Source organism: Coregonus clupeaformis, chromosome 13 (genome assembly GCF_020615455.1).
Source record: "Coregonus clupeaformis isolate EN_2021a chromosome 13, ASM2061545v1, whole genome shotgun sequence".
NCBI classification, from domain to species: domain Eukaryota; kingdom Metazoa; phylum Chordata; class Actinopteri; order Salmoniformes; family Salmonidae; genus Coregonus; species Coregonus clupeaformis.
The window spans coordinates 27,637,269-27,658,519 of NC_059204.1; the positions used below are offsets into that span (position 1 = coordinate 27,637,269).

At 46.1% G+C, this 21,251-nt stretch overlaps 1 protein-coding gene across 1 annotated transcript in view; it reads right to left on the reverse strand.

Moving 5' to 3' along the window:
• LOC121580161 (BTB/POZ domain-containing protein KCTD16) overlaps window positions 1–19,388 on the reverse strand; it is a 73,467-nt gene extending 54,079 nt beyond the window's left edge. Inside the window, 1 exon segment of the mRNA XM_041895219.2 lies at window positions 17,692–19,388. Coding sequence (XP_041751153.2) covers window positions 17,692–18,535 — 844 coding nt within the window. The 5' untranslated portion in view covers window positions 18,536–19,388.
• Between the last annotated feature and the right edge of the window lie 1,863 nt (window positions 19,389–21,251).

Below are 21,251 nucleotides of genomic sequence, written 5' to 3' on the forward strand. Positions count from 1 at the left end.
AAAAAGTTTCAAACGAGCAGTGCGCAATTTCCTGAAATTAATTAAATTGCCAGACTGAATTAAAAGCCCTGGACATATTTAACACAAGAACTCTTAATTGCAGTTTGTTAAATTACCACTGCTTAGTCGCAGTTTCCATTCATGTTCTGAGCCAGGGTGTTCTGAGACAGGGTGTTCTGAGACAGGGTGTCTGAGCCAGGGTGTCTGAGACAGGGTGTTTGAGACAGGGTGTTCTGAGACAGGGTGTTCTGAGACAGGGTGTCTGAGCCAGGGTGTTCTGAGACAGGGTGATCTGAGACAGGGTGTTTGAGACAGGGTGTCTGAGACAGGGTGTTTGAGACAGGGTGTTTGAGACAGGGTGTCTGAGACAGGGTGTTTGAGACAGGGTGTTTGAGACAGGGTGTTTGAGACAGGGTGTTTGAGCCAGGGTGTTTGAGACAGGGTGTTTGAGACAGGGTGTTTGAGACAGGGTGTTTGAGCCAGGGTGTTCTGAGCCAGGGTGTTTGAGACAGGGTGTTCTGAGCCAGGGTGTTCTGAGTCAGGGTGTTCTGAGCCAGTGTGTTTGAGACAGGGTGTCTGAGACAGGGTGTTCTGAGCCAGGGTGTTCTGAGACAGGGTGTCTGAGACAGGGTGTTCTGAGCCAGGGTGTTCTGAGCCAGGGTGTTCTGAGACAGGGTGTCTGAGACAGGGTGTTCTGAGACAGGGTGTCTGAGACAGGGTGTTCTGAGCCAGGGTGTTCTGAGCCAGGGTGTTCTGAGCCAGGGTGTTCTGAGCCAGGGTGTTTGAGACAGGGTGTCTGAGACAGGGTGTCTGAGACAGGGTGTCTGAGACAGGGTGTTTGAGACAGGGTGTCTGAGACAGGGTGTCTGAGACAGGGTGTCTGAGACAGGGTGTTTGAGACAGGGTGTCTGAGACAGGGTGTCTGAGACAGGGTGTCTGATACAGGGTGTCTGAGACAGGGTGTCTGAGACAGGGTGTCTGTCACGCCTAGTCCCTGAGAGAAGGGAATGATTCCTTAAGATAGCTCCTCGACAGTGATGTGTCCCAAACGGCAACCTATTCCCTACACAGTGCACTACTTTTGGTCAAAAGTAGTGCACTTTATAGAATAGGGTGACATTTGGGACAAAGCCTAGGAGAACAGGGCAGCACAACCAGTTTCACACTGTTGTAGACTTCAAGGTGGGTCATAATAGCAAGCTGAGCATGGCACAATTATAATCAAACACACATCTCCTCTATATGCTGCCGACAAAGCTGTCCCGTTGCTTACCGAGAAAATTATCAGACAATTTGTGTAGCCATCAGCAGAGATATTACAATTTACAATATTTCAAGCCAAACCTATCTGTCCTTTAAAGGCATGCTGACGGAGACTTGATGTCATTTTCAATCAAGGTCATATTTCTGAAGGCTCCTTTCAGGCTATTTTTATAACTGCATCATTGAAGTGAAAACACTGCTTAGGTATTATCTATCTCACAGTGAGAGACAGAATAACAACAAAACATTTCAGAAAAACGCATGTCAAAAATGTTATAAATTGATTTGCATTTTAATGAGGGAAATAAGTATTTGACCCCCTCTCAATCAGAAAGATTTCAGGCTCCCAGGTGTCTTTTATACAGGTAACGAGCTGAGATTAGGAGCACACTCTTAAAGGGAGTGCTCCTAATATCAGCTTGTTACCTGTATAAAAGACACCTGGCCACAGAAGCAATCAATCAATCAGATTCCAAACTCCACCATGGCCAAGACCAAAGAGCTCTCCAAGGATGTCAGGGACAAGATTGTAGACCTACACAAGGCTGGAACGGGCTACAAGACCATCGCCAAGCAGCTTGGTGAGAAGGTGACAACAGTTGGTGTGATTATTCGCAAATGGAAGAAACACAAAATAACTGTCAATCTCCCTCGGCCTGGGGCTCCATGCAAGATCTCACCTCGTGGAGTTGCAATGATCATGAGAACGGTGAGGAATCAGCCCAGAACTACACGGGAGGATCTTGTCAATGATCTCAAGGCAGCTGGGACCATAGTCACCAAGAAAACAATTGGTAACACACTACGCCGTGAAGGACTGAAATCCTGCAGCTCCCGCAAGGTCCCCCTGCTCAAGAAAGCACATATACAGGCCCGTCTGAAGTTTGCCAATGAACATCTGAATGATTCAGAGGAGAACTGGGTGAAAGTGTTGTGGTCAGATGGACCAAAATCGAGCTCTTTGGCATCAACTCAACTTGCCGTGTTTGGAGGAGGAGGAATGCTGCCTATGACCCCAAGAACACCATCCCCACCGTCAAACATGGAGGTGGAAACATTATGCTTTGGGGGTGTTTTTCTGCTAAGGGGACAGGACAACTTCACCGCATCAAAGGGACGATGGACGGGGCCATATACCGTCAAATCTTGGGTGAGAACCTCCTTCCCTCAGCCAGGGCATTGAAAATGGGTCGTGGATGGGTATTCCAGCATGACAATGACCCAAAACACACGGCCAAGGCAACAAAGGAGTGGCTCAAGAAGAAGCACATTAAGGTCCCTGAGTTGCCTAGCCAGTCTCCAGACCTTAATCCCCTAGAAAATCTGTGGAGGGAGCTGAAGGTTCGAGTTGCCAAACGTCAGCCTCGAAACCTTAATGACTTGGAGAAGATCTGCAAAGAGGAGTGGGAGAAAATCCTTCCTGAGATGTGTGCAAACCTGGTGGCCAACTACAAGAAACGTCTGACTTCTGTGATTGCCAACAAGGGTTTTGCCACCAAGTACTAAGTCATGTTTTGCAGAGGGGTCAAATACTTATTTCCCTCATTAAAATGCAAATCAATTTATAACATTTTTGGCATGCGTTTTCTGGATTTATTTGTTGTTATTCTGTCTCTCACTGTTCAAATAAACCTACCATTAAAATTATAGACTGATCATGTCTTTGTCAGTGGGCAAACGTACAAAATCAGCAGGGGATCAAATACTTTTTTCCCTCACTGTATGTTTAGATGTGGCCACATTCCAAACAGTCATCAGAGCTCAGCTGACGGTGCCTTTTTGAAAAGAGCATTTCCCTGGCAGGCTGGCACCCATCCTGCCAATCAGTCCGTAATGGCTGGAAGGTTTCACATGACTTTTTCCCCACAAAAGGGCTTTATTACAGACAGAAATATATTTTTCTGTCACATAAACTGAAATTAGGCAAACTGTTAGAATTTTAGCAATCAGGAAATCGATTTCTGCATATTTCACATTTAAGTGAGAGAATGTATCTGCACCCTGTATTATTCACTGTTTACTGAATTTCTCTCAAATTGGTTTTCTTGTATCAGGTCTCCCAGAGGGCTGGGAGGCTCAGGCAATTTGCCAAGCAGTTTCCCAACCTGTCAGAGGGCACACATCGGGTGATCAATTGTACTCTAAATGCCACAAAAGCTACTGAACTGAAAGGAAATATGAGTTGATAACGTTAGATGAGATTTCTTACTTTTTCCAAACCATGTGACCTTGTAATTTTTGATCCACATAATGCGTGTGTATGAGGGAAGATTCATAGGGAATAACTTCATGTTTAGAAATAAAGTAATGATCCATAAAACTTCAGTAAGATGTTATATGAAGCTCATATACTGCACTGACCGACACACCAGCTGTGTAACATAATTCAATTATGTTTGCATATTCAATTCAAATATACATAAAACTGAATAAATATAAATTTAAATATACATAAAATCTTTGAATATCCACAGTAGACTATGTTTTATACGTGTATCTATAGCTATGTAGTACAAAGCTACAAAGTTTACTACTTCTAAATGTCTACTATTCAGTGTGAATTCAAAAAGGCATCAATTCAGTTTGGATGTACTTTATTAGCTTCAAATCAGAATTATCTGCAAGTAATCATTTCATTGGACGGTGTATATCATGTAGATAGACATTTTACATTATTTAGCAGACGCTCTTATCCAGAGCGACTTCCAGGAGCAATTAGGGTTAAGTGCCTTGCTCAAGGGCACATCGACAGATTTTTCACCTAGTCGGTTCAGGGATTAGAACCAGCGACCTTTCGGTTACTGGCACAACGCTCTTAACCACTAAGCTACCTGCCGCCCCAGACTAAGAAATAAAGCTTGAACTTGAAATCAGAACTACATACAGTATCGAACAGGGATACTCAAGTACTATTTCAGAAGGTCCGGTCACACAAATGTCCTAGGTGGCAAAGGTCCGGATGGATAATGTAATTTATCGGCGTAGTAACAAACCCCCACCTCGCAACCCATGCGACCCCAAACTGTTCACACCCCTCTTGTTGACGGAGAGAAAATGTTGCAATTTTAAAGCTAATTTCCCGCAATTCTACACATTTTGCTGGGCCAGAGATGTGTTGTTTTAAAGCCTATTTCCTGCAATTATATGCATTCTTCCATGTCTTATGTGTGTTTATATGATACCAGGGTTCGAAGCCCGACCTAGTAAAAAAATAAAGAAAAATAAAAAGTTGAGTATGGAGGGTATAGAAGATGCATCAATTCACGTCATAAACCCACCCGTTCTAGAACCTCATCCTTCATGAGCTCATGGGAATAAGTCATTAGACTTATTCATGCAATATAGCTCAAGGGATCCTACAGTAAGCGTGTGTGGGTGACCCAGGAACTCCCAGCTGGCTGGGGTCTAATGGGAACTTATTGTCCAAAGGCGATGACAAGCTGAGCCATTCTTCTGCAGTAATTTACTGTCTGCCAAATACAGACAGGCAGGGTGACAATTTCATCTCATGATTGACGGTGACAATCTGGGCCATTTTTCTGTGTCACAGAGGGGTCGAGAGGAAATCAGTTCTGCACTCAGGAGAGTTTCTCAGGAGCTGCAGATAGGAACAAACAGCACCCCCTCATCAACCTTGTAAAAATGTGTATAAAGTAAGATGAGGCAGGAGCCAGACAGAGAGCACCTCCACTGAGTTTCCTCCTTTTCCAGGTCCCTCTATAAATCAACCATTGGCAGAGGGACACAATATAAGCTTTAGTCCAGCCACGTCAATCAGCTCCATCAGCCATCTACGTCCAATGCAGTATGGTTTACCTTACGATCTACAGCCAGGTACATCAGCCGTGTATGTCCAATGCAGTATGGTTTACCTTAAGATTTAGAAGCATCCAATTGTTTCAAACTGTCAAATTTAAGGAAGCCGTTTATTTAGTTGTGAATCATCTACGACCGATTTTACCTCACCAATGCAACTGTTGACAGTAGAATTCAAAACCAGAAATGGTGTATACTATACTTAATGCCGTATCTATACGCAAGTAATGTGAACCTTATCGAAAGCCATTACATTCATACAGAAAACAATGGCAATATTGTATCTCACTCCTTTCTAGCCACTGAGACCAGGTTGCAACACTACATAAATAGACTTGGTAACCTTGCATTGTGGGGCAGCAGTGGCACAATGACACAGTCATAAGAATTATAATTTAGAATTAGAAAAACTTTATTGTCCACGCAATGTGGAAATTTGTCTTTGAGGATCTGTGTGAAGTAGAACAGCACCAGTAATTGCTAAGGTGGAAATAATGAGGTAATGAAGCATTGCAGTGAGAGAGGAGACTAAAACAACAGCCCCCCACCCATCAGCCCCCCGGCTCTGCATGCTTCAGGTGAAGTTAAAAAATCTATGGAAATTCAGCATACTCCAATACTGGAGAGGCCAGTCGGCCCAGCTATCTATCTGCACAGCGTTTACATGCTCTAAATGCTACAGAAAGAGCACAAATGCTTGATCCGAGAATCGAGTAGCATTAAACTCCCTGGACGGCAGAGTGCATCGGTTCTGTAGCTCTTAGTGTAGTTACACCGTGCCTGATGCTGCCTGGGAATGAGACAAACCTTTTCTGGAACCACTAATGCAGCAAGCTGTTAGCGTGGCTTTTAGCATTACGTCTGCTTCTGAAAGAAGGAGGAAATAGTTCACCCTCTGTAAGAGTTCAAGGGAAACCAGACACGAGAGGAGGATGTGGGGAGAAGCTGAGCCACTCAATATTGGGTTTTGAAGACAACAGAGAGAGCTATAAACTCTCTGAAGCCAATGAATCAAAACAATTAAGTGTTCATTCAGTTGGCCTTGGTGCAATATAATCAGGAGGAATGATCCGTGCCCCTCGCTGGTACAGACCAGGACAGATCATTATACCATATGAGTTTAGCACGTATTTCATTTCATTTCATTTCAGTCATTTAGCAGACGCTCTTATCCAGAGCGACTTACAGGAGCAATTAGGGTTAAGTGCCTTGCTCAAGGGCACATCGACAGATTTTTCACCTAGTCGGCTCGGGGATTAGAACCAGCGACCTTTCGGTTACTGGCACAACGCTCTTAACCACTAAGCTGTGCTTATCTCCCTGTTTCACAGTTTAAAAGCTTAACCAGCGTTGACCATTTCTGTATTGCAGGCTAACTGCTGAGGATCCAGCTACGATGTCACTGGTTGGCATTCTGCTGGACAGGATGTGTGCTGATTGCAGACGTCCTGGCAGCACCGAGGAGAGAGGCGTAGGGATTAAACGGTAGCTCTGCACAGAAATGTCAGCCTGTAACATCTCTAATGGGCTAAAATCTGATTCAGGGGTGATGGATTTTGATAATTGTCTGCTCTGTTTGCTTCTTCCTCACACTCTCACACACACACACACATTCCCCTCCACAGGCACGCACACCATCCTGCATACATTACCAACGCCTTGGGCCTCCATCATCAGAGCTGAACACGCTGATCTCACAATTAGAGGTATACCGCCGAGGCATGTTGGGTATCTTTACCATGGCCCTGCTGACTTCTCACAGTATTCAAATAGCTGGGTCTAAAGCCAGTACATCATTGCCTCCTGAGTCTTGAAATATTCTATACGTTTGCTCAAGTGCAACACAAGGGATGAAAAATTCTAAGTGCATAGGAGATTTCTCTGAGGCTCAGTATGTAGCTCTTTGAAACATGTAAGGGGACTTTCAAAGCTGGAACATCTACAGTAGCTTACAAATGTAGGATCTTAATTTGACCTATACTTTCACAGCAACATAATCCTGCAGCAACAGAATTTCAACGTTTACTCCATAACAACAATAATTTGGTAGGTGCTTATATTGGTCCTATTTCACACGTGAATTAGAAATGTGTTTTTTGCATATCCCACTCTTCCTGAGACACTCAGAGAGGAGGGTCACAGCCAGGGTTTGCCATTGAACAGCAACCCTGGAGCAATTAGGTTTAAGTGCCTTGCTCAAGGGCACATCGACAGATTTTTCACCTTGTCTGCTCGGGGATTCAACCTAGCGACTTTTTGGTTACTGGCCCAATGCTCTAATCGCTAGGCTACCTGCCACCTTGTTGCTTGATCAGTGGTTAGGCTATTATCTGGCCAAAAGTAGGCTACATGAAAAGTGCAATCCTGTTAATATAACCGTGTGTTAGTGTGGGTTCTCAGTAAATGTATGTAAATCTCAAAGCTCATCTGCATTTCCTGCGGTATAGGAACATTCTCAGCAACAAAATAGTGATCAAATTAACGTCCTACATTTGTACTATCACAAACACACACAGTGAAAACAAACTCTGTCATCCATGAAGATTGGAAAATCATATATTCCAGGACCACATATTCACAGATGGACATGAAGCTCAGGTTTCAGGATAAAGGACTGTATTCTTACTAGAATCTTGATCCATTTCAATACTACTTCTCAAATCCATGTCAACAATACCACAGGTCATCAGGCTATAGAGCAGGGATGGGCAACTCCAGTGCTCGGGGGCCAGAGTGGTGTCACACTTTTTCCCCATCCCTAGCAAACACAGCTGATTAAACTAATTGCATTCTAAACTGAAGATCATGATTAGTAGATTGTTGGAGTCAGGTGTGTTAGCTGGGGCTGGGGCAAAAGTGTGATACCAAGCATTTGTTATGTAAGACATGGATGTGAAGCTATGCCATCAAGGAAGAACCACTGGTCATGTGTTGGTGGTATCTTCACTGGGATTCTTTTGAAATAAACCTTTTTGAAACAATATTAACTTGCCCCAGCCTAAGACGCTGGATAGCTTTTCATAAATTTGAAATTGGCTAAACAAGTGAATTCTCAAGAACATCTCCACAGTTCCTTAATACAGAGGTTTGCGAAAGTATTCACCCTCCTTGGCATTTTTCCTATTTTGTTGCCTTACAACCTGGAATTAAAATTGATTTTTAGGGGGGTTTGTATCATTTGATTTACACAACATGCCTACCACTTTGAAAATAATTTGTATTGTGAAACAAACAAGAAATAAGACCAAAAAAAAACAGAAAACTTGAGCGTGCATAACTATTCACCCCCCCCAAAGTCAATACTTTGTAGAGCCACCTTTTGCAGCAATTACAGCTGCAAGTCTCTTGGGGTATCTATAAGCTTGGCACATCTAGGCACTGGGATTTTTGCCCATTCTTCAAGACAAAACTGCTCCAGCTCCTTCAAGTTGGATGGGATCTGCTGGTGTACAGCAATCTTTAAGTCATACCACAGATTCTCAATTGGATTGAGGTCTGGGCTTTGACTAGGCCATTCCAAGACATTTAAATGTTTCCCCTTAAACCACTCAAGTGTTGCTTTAGCAGTATGCTTAGGGTCATTGTCCTGCTGGAAGGTGAACCTCCGTCCCAGTCTCAAATCTCTGGAAGACCGAAACAGGTTTCCCTCAAGAATTTCCCTGTATTGTCACGGTTTCGGCCGAGGCTGCTCCTCCTCCTTGTTCGGGCAGGCTTCAGCGGTCGTCGTCTCCGGAGTACTAGCTGCCACCGTTGTTTCGATGTTCGTTTGGTTTGGTCTGTTTGTACACCTGTTCTTTGTTAGTGTTGATTATGTGCCCTATAAGTTCTCTTAGGTTTTGTCATGTGTTGTGTGTAATTGTTTCGTGTCAGCTAGGCGTCAGTTTGTTCTCTCTCGTTCTGTTTTTGTTTTTGAGAGAGTGTCCGCACTGTGTGCGCAGTTTGGGTTACGCACTGTTCCCTGTGTGCGTAATTGTTTCGCTTGCCCTCTGGCTGTGATTTTGCCGTGAGTCTTTTGTATTTGTTTGATCCTCACTAAAGACTGTTGAAGAGCCTCTGTAGTCCTGCGCTTGATTTCTGCACCACATCTACGCTCAGCCCTTGACAGAATTACACACCATTATGGAATCAGCAGGAGCCGCCTCATCTGTCAAGGCAATCGAGGAGCGCCTTCGCGAACAGGATCAAAAGATCAGCTGGATTGGGAACTCTCTCGAGGGGGTGGTGGAGACCCTCTGTAGATGGGAGATCGGCGGGGCTCCCACGCATCCACCCATCGCACCATCGCCATCAGCCAGTCCGCCTGTTCAACTTCCGGAACCCAGTGGGATTCGGCTCTCGCTCCCAAGGGCGTATGATGGCACCGCTGCCGGGTGTCAGGGTTTCCTTCTACAAGTCAAACTTTACCTAGCCACGGTACACCCGGTGCCCTCGGGATACGAGAGCGTTTCCGCCCTCATCTCCTGTCTCACCGGCAAGGCGTTGGAATGGACCAACGCCGAATGGAGGAGGATAGACGCCGCTACTATCACATATGCGGAATTCTCCCGCCGCTTCCGGACTGTGTTCGACCATCCACTAGAGGGGAAAGCGGCGGGGGAGCGTCTGTTCTACCTCCGGCAGGGGATGAGGAGTGCCCAAGATTTTGCACTGGAGTTCCGGACTCTAGCGGCTGATGCAGGGTGGAATGAGCGGGCCCTCATAGACCACTTTCGCTGCAGCCTCAGGGAGGACGTCTGTAGAGAGTTGGCCTGCAGGGACACCACTCTCACCTTTGACCAACTGGTGGACATGGCAATTCGCCTAGACACCCTGCTGGCCACCCGCGGACGCCCTGGGGGGGGGTCGCCCATTCCACCCTCCAGCACCTCCGAGTCGAGTCCCATGGAGCTTGGGGGGCTGGCGCTAGAGAACGGAGGAGAGGGAGTTCGAGGGGGGCCGTCCCCTGCACCAACTGTGGCCGTGGAGGACACACTGCGGCCAGGTGCTGGGGAGGGTCTCCTGAGGGACGAGACGGCAGGCCACGCGCTGGGGAGTCCTTCCTGGTGAGTAGGCGCCCCACTTACCCAGAGCTCTCTGTCGTGCACATAACCATACCTGTTTGTTTTTTACAGGTTGCACCTCGTTCCCAGCATAAGGCGCTAGTAGATTCAGGCGCGGCTGGGAATTTTGTAGTTCGTAAGTTTTGTAAAGAGTTAGGGATTCCTCTCCTTCCTGTTAAAGATCCCTTCCCTGTACATGCCCTAGATAGCCGTCCGTTAGGATCGGGGTTGATTAGGAGGTCACAGCGCCACTTAGGATGGAGACGCAGGGGGGGTCATGAGGAGACGATTCAGCTATATCTGATTGACTCTCCTGCGTATCCGGTGGTGCTGGGGCTTCCCTGGTTGATTACTCATGATCCCACTATTTCGTGGTGAGAGAGGGCTCTTAAGGGGTGGTCTGCCCAGTGTGGGGGGCGATGTCTGGGTGTTTCCGTGGGGGCGACCTCGGTGGAGAGTCCAAACCAAGTGCCCGCATTGCACATTCCCCCCGAGTATGAGGATCTGGCAGTCGTGTTTAGCAAGGCGAGGGCGGCGCGATTGCCACCTCATAGACAGGGGGATTGTGCGATAGATCTCCAGGTAGGAGCTGCGCTCCCGCGGAGCCATGTGTATCCGTTGTCGCAAGAGGAGAAGAGAGCTATGGAGACATACATAGCTGAGTCTCTGAGACAGGGATACATACGGCCCTCCACTTCCCCTGTGTCCTCAAGCTTCTTTTTTGTGAAGAAGAAAGATGGAGGTTTGCGCCCGTGTATTGATTACCGTGGTCTCAATCAGATTACTGTAAAATACAGTTATCCACTCCCTCTGATTGCGACTATGACGGAGTCATTACACGGGGCAAGGTTCTTCACAAAATTGGACCTCAGGAGCGCCTACAACTTGGTGGGCATTAGGGAGGGCGATGAATGGAAGACAGCATTTAGTACCACCTCGGGTCATTACGAGTATCTCGTCATGCCATACGGTTTAATGAATGCTAAGTCAGTCTTCCAATCCTTTGTAGATGAGATTTTCCGGGACATGCAGGGACGGGGGTGGTCGTGTATATAGACGATATTCTGGTGTACAGTTCTACCCGAGCCGAGCATGTAGCCCTGGTGCGCCGAGTATTGAGGAGACTGTTGGAGCACGACCTGTATGTCAAGGCAGAGAAATGTCTGTTTTTCCAGGAGTCGGTCTCCTTTTTGGGTTATCAGTTGTCTGCGTCAGGGGTGAAGATGGAGGTTGACCGTGTGTCAGCCGTGCGTAATTGGCAAACCCCAACCACAGTTAAAGAGGTGCAGCAGTTCTTGGGCTTTGCGAATTACTACCGGAGGTTTATCCGGGGGTTTTGGACAGGTGGCAGCTCCCATCACGTCCCCTTCTGAAGGGGGGTCCGGTGCGCTTGCGGTGGTCAGTTGAAGCGGACAGGGCTTTTGGGAGACTGAAGGACCTGTTTACTTCGGCGCCGGTGCTGGCGCACCCGGATCCCGCTTTACCATTCCAAGTGGAGGTGGACGCGTCAGAAGCCGGTATCGGAGCTGTTCTCTCGCAACGGTCCGGCACGCCACCTAAACTCCACCCCTGTGCCTTTTACTCGAAAAAGCTCAGTCCGGCGGAGCGAAATTATGACGTAGGGGACAGGGAGCTGTTAGCCGTGGTACAGGCCCTAAAGGTGTGGAGGCATTGGCTTGAGGGGGCTCAACACCCTTTTCTCATTTTGACTGACCACCGTAATCTGGAATACATTCGGGCAGCTAGGAGACTAAATCCTCGCCAGGCGCGGTGGACTATGTTTCTAGCCAGGTTCGTGTTTAAGATCACTTACATTCCTGGGTCCCAGAACGGAAAGGCAGACGCCCTGTCTCGGCGGTATGACACAGAGGAGAGGTCCGTTGAGCCCACTCCCATACTACCGAAGTCTTGTTTGGTGGCACCTGTGGTGTGGGAGGTCGATGCTGAAATCGAACGGGCGTTACGTACCGACCATAGTCCTCCCCAGTGTCCGGTGGGTCGGACGTACGTTCCGCTCGAGGTTCGGGATCGACTCATTTATTGGGCTCACATGTCACCCTCCTCTGGCCATCCAGGTATTGGTCGGACAGTGCACTGCCTTAGCACGAAGTACTGGTGGCCAACGTTAGCCAGGGATGTGAGGGTTTATGTTTCCTCCTGCTCGGTGTGTGCCCAGTGTAAGGCGCCTAGACATTTGCCCAGGGGTAAGTTACAACCCCTGCCCGTTCCACAACGACCTGGTCGCACCTCTCGGTGGATTTTGTTACAGACCTTCCCCCTCACAGGGGAATACCACCATTCTGGTCGTTGTGGACCGGTTCTCGAAGGCCTGTCGTCTCCTTCCCATGCCGGGTCTCCCTACTGCCCTACAGACCGCTGAGGCACTATTCACCCACGTCTTCCCGGGCATTACGGGGTACCCGAGGATATAGTGTCTGATCGAGGCCCCCAATTTACCTCCAGAGTCTGGAGAGCTTTTTATGGAGCGCTTGGGGGTTTCGGTTAGCCTTACCTCGGGGTACCACCCGGAGAGCAATGGGCAGGTCGAACGTGTGAACCAGGATGTGGGCAGGTTTCTGAGGTCATATTGCCAGGGCCGGCCGGAGGACTGGGCGAGGTATGTTCCCTGGGCCGAGATGGCACAGAACTCTCTCCGCCACTCCTCCACCAAACTAACTCCGTTCCAGTGTGTTTTAGGATACCAGCCGGCTCTGGCACCTTGGCATCAGAGCCAGATCGAGGCCCCTGCGGTGGATGAGTGGGTGCGGCGCTCGGAGGAGACGTGGAACGCTGCTCACGTCCATCTGCAGCGGGCCATCCGTCAACAGAAGACGAGCGCCGATCTCCACCGCAGTGAGGGACCGGTGTACGCACTGGGAGATCGGGTCTGGCTCTCGACCAGAAACCTGCCCCTCCGCCTGCCCTGCCGGAAGCTGGGTCGGCGGTTTGTGGGGCCTTTTAAAGTCCTGAGGAGGTTGAACGAGGTGTGTTACAGGTTACAATTGCCTATTGATTACAAGAATATTAACCCCTCGTTCCATGTGTCTCTCCTCAGGCCGGTGGTAGCTGGTCCACTCCAGGACTTTGAGATAGAGGAGACTCCTCCGCCCCCGCTGGACATCGAGGGGGCTCCGGCGTACACTGTTCGGTCCATCCTGGATTCGAGACGCTGGATGGGGGGGCTCCAATATCTCGTGGAGTGGGAGGGGTATGGCCCGGAGGAGCGGTGCTGGGTGCCGAGGAGGGACATCTTAGACCTGTCTCTTCTGACCGAGTTCCATCGTGGTCATCCTACGCGCCCTGCTCCGCGTCCGCCTGGTCGTCCTCGAGGCCGGGGTCGGCGCACGTCTGGTGCCGCGCGTCAAGGGGGGGGGTACTGTCACGGTTTCGGCCGAGGCTGCTCCTCCTCCTTGTTCGGGCAGGCTTCGGCGGTCGTCGTCTCCGGAGTACTAGCTGCCACCGTTCTATGTTTCGATGTTCGTTTGGTTTGGTCTGTTTGTACACCTGTTCTTTGTTAGTGTTGATTATGTGCCCTATAAGTTCTCTTAGGTTTTGTCATGTGTTGTGTGTAATTGTTTCGTGTCAGCTAGGCGTCAGTTTGTTCTCTCTCGTTCTGTTTTTGTTTTTGAGAGAGTGTCCGCACTGTGTGCGCAGTTTGGGTTACGCACTGTTCCCTGTGTGCGTAATTGTTTCGCTTGCCCTCCGGCTGGGATTTTGCCGTGAGTCTTTTGTATTTGTTTGATCCTCACTAAAGACTGTTGAAGAGCCTCTGTAGTCCTACGCTTGATTTCTGCACCACATCTACGCTCAGCCCTTGACATGTATTTAGTGCCATCCATCATTCCTTCAATTCTGACCAGTTTCCCAGTCCCTGTCGATGAAAAACATCCCCACATCATGATGCTGCCACCGCCATGCTTCACTGTGGGAATGGTGTTCTCTGGGTGATGAGAGGTGTTGGGTTTGCGACAGACATAGCGTTTTCCTTGATGGCCGAAAAGCTCAATTTTAGTCTCATCTGACCAGAGTACCTTCTTCCATATGTTTGGGGAGTCTCCCACATGCCTTTTGGCGAACACCAAATGTGTTTGCTTATTTCTTTCTTTAAGCAATGGCTTTTTTCTGGCCACTCTTCTGTAAAGCCCAGCTCTGTGGCGTGTACGGCTTAAAGTGGTCCTATGGACAGATACTCCAATCTCCGCTGTGGAGCTTTGCAGCTCCTTCAGGGTTATCTTTGGTCTCTTTGTTGCCTCTCTAATTAATGCCCTCCTTGCCTGGTCCGTGATTTAATTGGTTGCACCAGATCTTATTTAGGGGCTTCATAGCAAATGGGGTGAATACATATGTATGCACCACTTTTCAGTCATTTATGTTTCAGAATTTTTTGAAACAAGTTTTTTTTTTTTTTCACTTCACCAATTTGGACTATTTTGTGTATGTCCATTACATGAAATCCAAATAAAAATCCATTTCAATTACAGGTTGTAATGCAACAAAATAGGAAAAAATGCCAAGGTGGATGGATACTTTTGCAAGGCACTGTAGGTAGAAATGATTCAGCACACCAGAGCAACGTAAACATGTTAAAGTGAGCGGAGAGAATAATAATAATAATAATAATAATAATAATAATAATAATAATAATAATAATAATAATAATAATAACAATAATATAATAATAATAATAATAATAATAATAATAATAATAATAATAATAATAATAATATAATATAATAATATAAAGAGAATAATCTCTTTCTGAAGGCTCATTTTTCTTTGGTGGGCCCATTGCAATTCTTTCCTCTAGAACGACAACAAGAGTAACTCTGCTCTCCAAATGGGAGACTTCATGGCCACTTTCTGGTGAAATGGGTACCAAACTGAGCAGTATGAAGCAGTTGAGATGGGTACTTAAAGTTTGATGGGTATGAAGGGTCAGTATCATCACCATGTGGATATCCACATTCAAAAGTTGGTGACATGTACTTCCTTGGTTGAAGATTACATTTCTGGACACAGAAATGATTGCTGTCTACAGACAGACTTGGGATATGTTGTGTATATGAATCAGAGGTCTCCTTCCTCTAAGTTTTTAGATGCTGATTACCATTTGATTGGTTAAGTGCATCAATTGCAAAAGAGGATTTATCGAGCACCTACTCTAACCTCAACAGATATCCAATAATGCAATGATATGCACGTATCTTTCAGTCCTTTTTTAACAAATGTTTTTTTAATACCCTGCCCAAGCCAAGTGCCCAGTGTTATGCTATGCATGGTAGCATCAGTGTATTTGTGAAGTCCCTCCAGAAACTCATTGTCCCATTATCTGCTGCACCAGAGAGCACTTACTCCATCACAACAGCAGAGGCATCTGCCTTTTCAATCCACCATGCGTAGAAAACGTCAGTGAAGAAAACGGACTGATAGAATGTGGGAGCAGGTTGTTTGCGCTATGCAATCTCTCCCTCAACAGGTCTTTCTTAGTCAAATGCACAGCATCTCCAGAGTTCCCAATATTGCCTTTGGGCCTGGGATTGCAGTCATTACACAGTTTGGAGAGCAGGTCAAGGGCCAGCCAGACAATCCATTCCATCCTATGCAGATATCCTTCCTCTCTCCTCTCTTCCCCTGCCTCTCTGGTTCTGTCTGAATAATGCAGACTTTGGGTTCGGTGACTGCTCCCCTGACAGACTGGACTGTGGAGCAGCTGCACCTATCAAGAGCAGCCATTGCGCTGTCACGCCCTATTTCCAGCTAAGCAAATCGGTTGGAACAGGCAAACAGCATAGGGCTCCTTCCCAAAATGTCACACCAACATTTTACTGCAAGACGCTCATTACTTTTAGCACCTTGATCCAGCTGAAACCGGTGCATGTGTGTTTTTATGATGCCACTCTGATGAGGTGTTAACGTCTTGAAAGTGTCGGGTCACAAATGGTGCCATGCACCCTGCTTCCCACCTGCCACAACACATTACAGGATAATGATTCATTTGTGTGTTCTAAGCTAATGGAGTTCTCTGTCACACATAATTTCCATCAACATACGAAAGGCAGTTTGCAATGGCAGAATCTTCTCTAACGTAATCATTTAATGTACACATTTACACCAAGAGGAGGGACCCAGGCGAAATTAGCCATTTTGCAAACAGTTTAGAAATTATTGTTCTGCCCCCAAAAATGATAGCATGATGTCTTCGACATGCAGGCCCAAGCAGTGAGTCCTCATAATGTCATTGCAAATGATTGATTATCAATCACTCTAACCATGTGACAAATTGGTAAATAAATTAGCTTGCAAGGGATAGCAGGCGACGCAGACGCCGAGACAGAGCAGTGAGGCCTATAAAAGGCAACTGGTGCACTCTGCCAGGGGCAACGGGGGAGCAGGAGTGTGCCAGGGAGGCAGAGAGGGAGAGAAGACAAACAAGGGGCTGTCACTGACTTCACTGATCCACTGGGTGCCTTCAATCTTTACAAACTTCCTGTGTGCACTCACCAGCTAAATATTGGTTGACGGGATCCAGAAAGCAATGTTATTTCACTGTAAACAAGGAGAGGTCTTCGGACAGTGACAATTGCATGCTACTCATCTGAACTGTATGACTGATGACACAGATTTACCTGCTGTGGAATAGTATCTACTCATTTTCTGAAGGAATAACTTGGAGAATCTCTAGATTGTTGCTCCTGTTAATCAGGAAACTTAGAATGCTCCCAACATTGTTAGTCTAATAACATCTCCCTGCAACTTCTTCGGTTTAATGACACAGCAGAAAGAATCTACAGTATGTGCTTGAGAAAATCATGTCTCGATATGTTTTATGAGCTCAGAGTGGAATACAGTCTCAGTATGAGCTTGCTTTGCGCTCTACCTTTTGGCGGAGCCTCTGCAGCAAAGGAACACATTATGTACTGTCAGCTCTGAGTATATGTGGTATTTTGTTGCACCGTAAAATATTATGAGAGCCCTTATAAAACCCATCATCCTATCCTGCCTCCAAATGATGGCTTGGAGAGAAATGGAGAGAGGCTGCAGCACACTCAGTATGGAAGATGAATAGCACTTCCCAGGTAGACATTTCTGGGAACAAATGGGTTTAGGCCCATGGGGAAATTCAACAGAGCACTAAGAAAGAACTCATATAACCCAATTAAAAGGAGTGAAATCAATTTAGTTTAGTTCCAGAGTGGGCAGACAGACTGTCCTCAACACGTACCAGCATTCACAATACACAGTATGTTGCTCAACTTGTAGAAGGCTATTTTCAGTTCTCTTTTCAACAGGGTGGATTGGAACATACCATTTCCACATAAGATACACAGTTTGGCAAGCATTGATCACTGGCACTCACAGCCGGGGACTGAGTGACTATCTCTGTGCATCATGTTCTTGTGCACACACGTGTGTGTATGTGTGTGTGTGTGTGACCACTCTCAGAGCTACTTCAAAAGCAGGATGTTTGGGGAAAACGTGTGAAACAAGTGTGCCTTCTAGTGGTGACTTGGAGGAGTATTTGACATGGGATGTGTAGTTACACTGATACCTGGTAAAAACGAAAGCCACTTACGATAGAAGATGTATTCAGTGTAACTTGACCAGATCTTGTCCTCTGTGTGTTGATTCACGGATGACGCTGTGACTGAAGAGTTACAGGCAACCATCTGGAAACCACACTCGGACAGCATGTCAAAGGATCTCTCAAGGTGTTTGAACTTCAGGTAAAACCTGGAAGTATATCGATCCGGTGTCCTGTCTGGATCTCGACTCTCGTTCAAGGTCTCCCCAAAAACTTCCTTGGCTAACGCAACCCTCCCACAAATCAAAATCCGAGGGACCCTTCTGAATTTGGCGTCGGTTTGACTCTCTCTGCCTATTGTACAAGAGCCCCTGTACCCAACCGTAATGAACCCACTTTTTCTGTCTGCCGGGACCAGTGACGACGGCGGACACATCTTGTGGTCGCTGCCTTGAGAAGCATCTTCAAAATCACTGTGGAAGTATTCGTCTGGACTGTGTTTTAAATCGTCGGGGGTCAATAGTTTGACCAAGTCTGGCAACTGGAAGTACTCAGCCTCTTTCCTAAGCCTCCCCTTCTCTGGAAAATGGTCGGGCAGTACAACTTGTTTGTCTCTGAGGTAGTCCAACACATATCGAAATAAAAATCCATCTCTGTCGATAAAATAGCGTCCCTTAGGGTCCCTTGCCAAGTCATTAGTGGCATCCTTCTTGGGTGAGAATATTTTGCCCAGCAAGGAATTCGGGGTGCTCACTAACGTCGCATGACGCGTGTAATACACCTGTCCCCCGACATTTAATTCTACAACATCTGGGAAACTATTCTGAACAGATCCTTGTTCTTTGGACGTAGGGTTAGTCCTACAGTTTCCACTCAATGCCATTGGTTCCGTCATGAATGACTAAAAACTCCACCGAATTTTAGATGGTGGATTGAAGTCCAAAAGTTGTTTTCAATGTTTACTTGGAATAAAACAAGGAATCTTGGTGTTTAATAAAAAAAAAAAGATAAAATGTACAATTTAACACACTGAACATAGATTTGGATAAAGAAGCCTTATAAAGCCAGTCATTCACCTACCAGTCACAGTAGTCGTCGAAAAATAGCCTAATGGAGGATGTCCAAGAGACCCCCTTCAAAATGGAAAAATGACAGAGCTGGGTAGTTGAAAAATCTGTGTTCTGAGAGTAGAAAAAAAACATACGGACGCATCAAAGGTTTGCACCTTACCAGCGTGCATCAGTTGTTCTGCATCCATTGGCCCTGGGAGAAGAACATTACCGAGGGAAATGACTGAGGTTCATGAGAATCACCGCGGCCAGATCAAATAGAAACGTTGACAAACGGAACATGAGCTGCCTTGCTGCTGTTTGCTGTTTGCCAGAGCAACATGCATATAGATAATACTCTACATAAATTTGAAAATATATCTACAACATATTCAATAGAAAAACTCCCCCCAACAACTTCTAAAGTCCAAGAGGAAAGGTATCGTCACCGGCGTTTTATCTCGAACTTCCTCTGAACACGAGGAATTGGTCTTGCTGATGAAAAAGGCTGTCTGAAAAATAGTAACTTCACATAGGTTCCATCCACTCCGCCCTAAGGAGCCATGTAGTATAGTAGCCTATTACTGAGAACACCTGATCCAGATTGAATCTATCCAATTGCAGAGACAACCCCCAGTGCTGAGGTTGTGCTGTTAGCGGTCCGAGGCACTCATTCTGTCATGGGCGTGTGCGCGCTGAAAGCTGGATAGCTGGAGCTGTCGTAGGAGATGAAACGATTCTCCCGGTCCCCTCCAAGCAGGGTGGTGTCCGTAAAAAAAACCCGTCTCAGCTGATGTTGCCTCAGCGGTGCAGGGATAAACCATAATGGGTAATAAAGAATTACATCATCTTAAAGGAATATACTGAAATATATATTGAATATATTGAAATCCACCTTTCACATTTGTTATGTCGTCCTCTGATAAATATACAGTATAGGTTAGTCTTGTGCCAACTGAAAATTGGCCTAACAAGATTACGTTTCAAAAACCAACACCCAATCCGAGTGCGATCATTTCTCCATTAGCTCAGTCCATTAGTGGTTTTCGTGAGTATTTAAACGTAAACAATTTCAGGCTCGGATAGAATGGGCCATAGTGTTGTCAACGAGAGTAGGCCATGATAATACAAAATAAATAGGCATACTTAACGGTATCAATTTGCACTGCAATTGAAAGGTCTGGTGTGGCTTACAGCTACTGCCTCAACTGTAAACTTCAACATTCTGATAAATATGCAACAGCGCCGCCACTCGCTGTATGTTCGACGCTCCGAAATAAAACGCTCCTCGTTTCAGGACCACGGACAGCTCCACCTGCTTACTGGCACCTTGCACTCTAGAATGTGCACGTTTGTTGAAACAACTTATTGTACACTCTGAAAACAAGGGTTCTTCTAAGAGCCCCAAAGTTCTTCGAAGAACCTTAGGGCTCTTGGCACAGAAGATTGCCCCCAAAAGGTTATTCCAAGAACCCCATAGGAGGTGGGGCTCATATTTTTTAAACCTTTATTTAACTAGGCAAGTCAATTAAGAACAGATTCTTATTTACAATGACGGCCTTCCCCGGCCAAACCCGGGACAATTGTGCGCCGCCCTATGGGCCTCCCAATCACGACCGGATTGTGATACAGCCTGGAATCGAACCAGGGTCTAGCACTGAGATGCAGTGCATTAGACCTCTGCGCCACTTGGGAGGCCAACTCGAGGAACCTCCTTAGTTGGTGGGGGTTCTTGCAGGAACCTTACTGCCAAACTGAACCATTTTGATTTTAATTTGAAAGGACTGCAGGTGCAGGCACTTAACTGGAAAATGTAAAGATCTCCTCAATTTAAGGTGTTTGTCCCTTGTAAGGTTTGTATGATCTAAATTGATCTTATTTTATGATGATACCATCTATCTTTTCATATTTGTGCAAATCTTCCTAAAACAGAAAATTGACACAAATCAATGGATATCAATCAACAAAGAGGTAAGAATATGTAGGCTATAAGAATATGTTGAAGGCTAGCTTAGCTGTATTGGGTACAGATGACTGAACGGCTCACTTTTGTGTCTGTGTCTGCAGGTATACAGACAAGGAGGCATACAAAGGTATGTTAATTGGTATTGGTATGTTATGTTGATCACATTTACCATCCTCCTCCCTCTTCAATAAATATCCCATAGGCCTCTACATTAAGGACAAGGTATGTGTATGAAAACCATTATCAAAACAGTTTTTTTCATTCACATTTACCACAAAAACCAAGGTATGAATACTGTAATGTGCATGTTTTGTTAATCACCTGTATAATTAATATCAGACTTTTTCCGGCTTCACCCTCCCTTCACCTTTGAATATAACAGGAAACCTGTTCGATCACCATGCACTGCAAAATCATTCTGGGTATGGATACAGAGAACATCAAGACATTAACATTATACCCATTATACTTGGGGTTCTGCTGGGAGTTTACCTCATATTTGGATTTTGTAATTCTGCTTTGCCACTAAAATCATAATAAACACTGACAACTAAAATATTGTGTTATTGTTGTTATTGTTATGCATATAATTATTA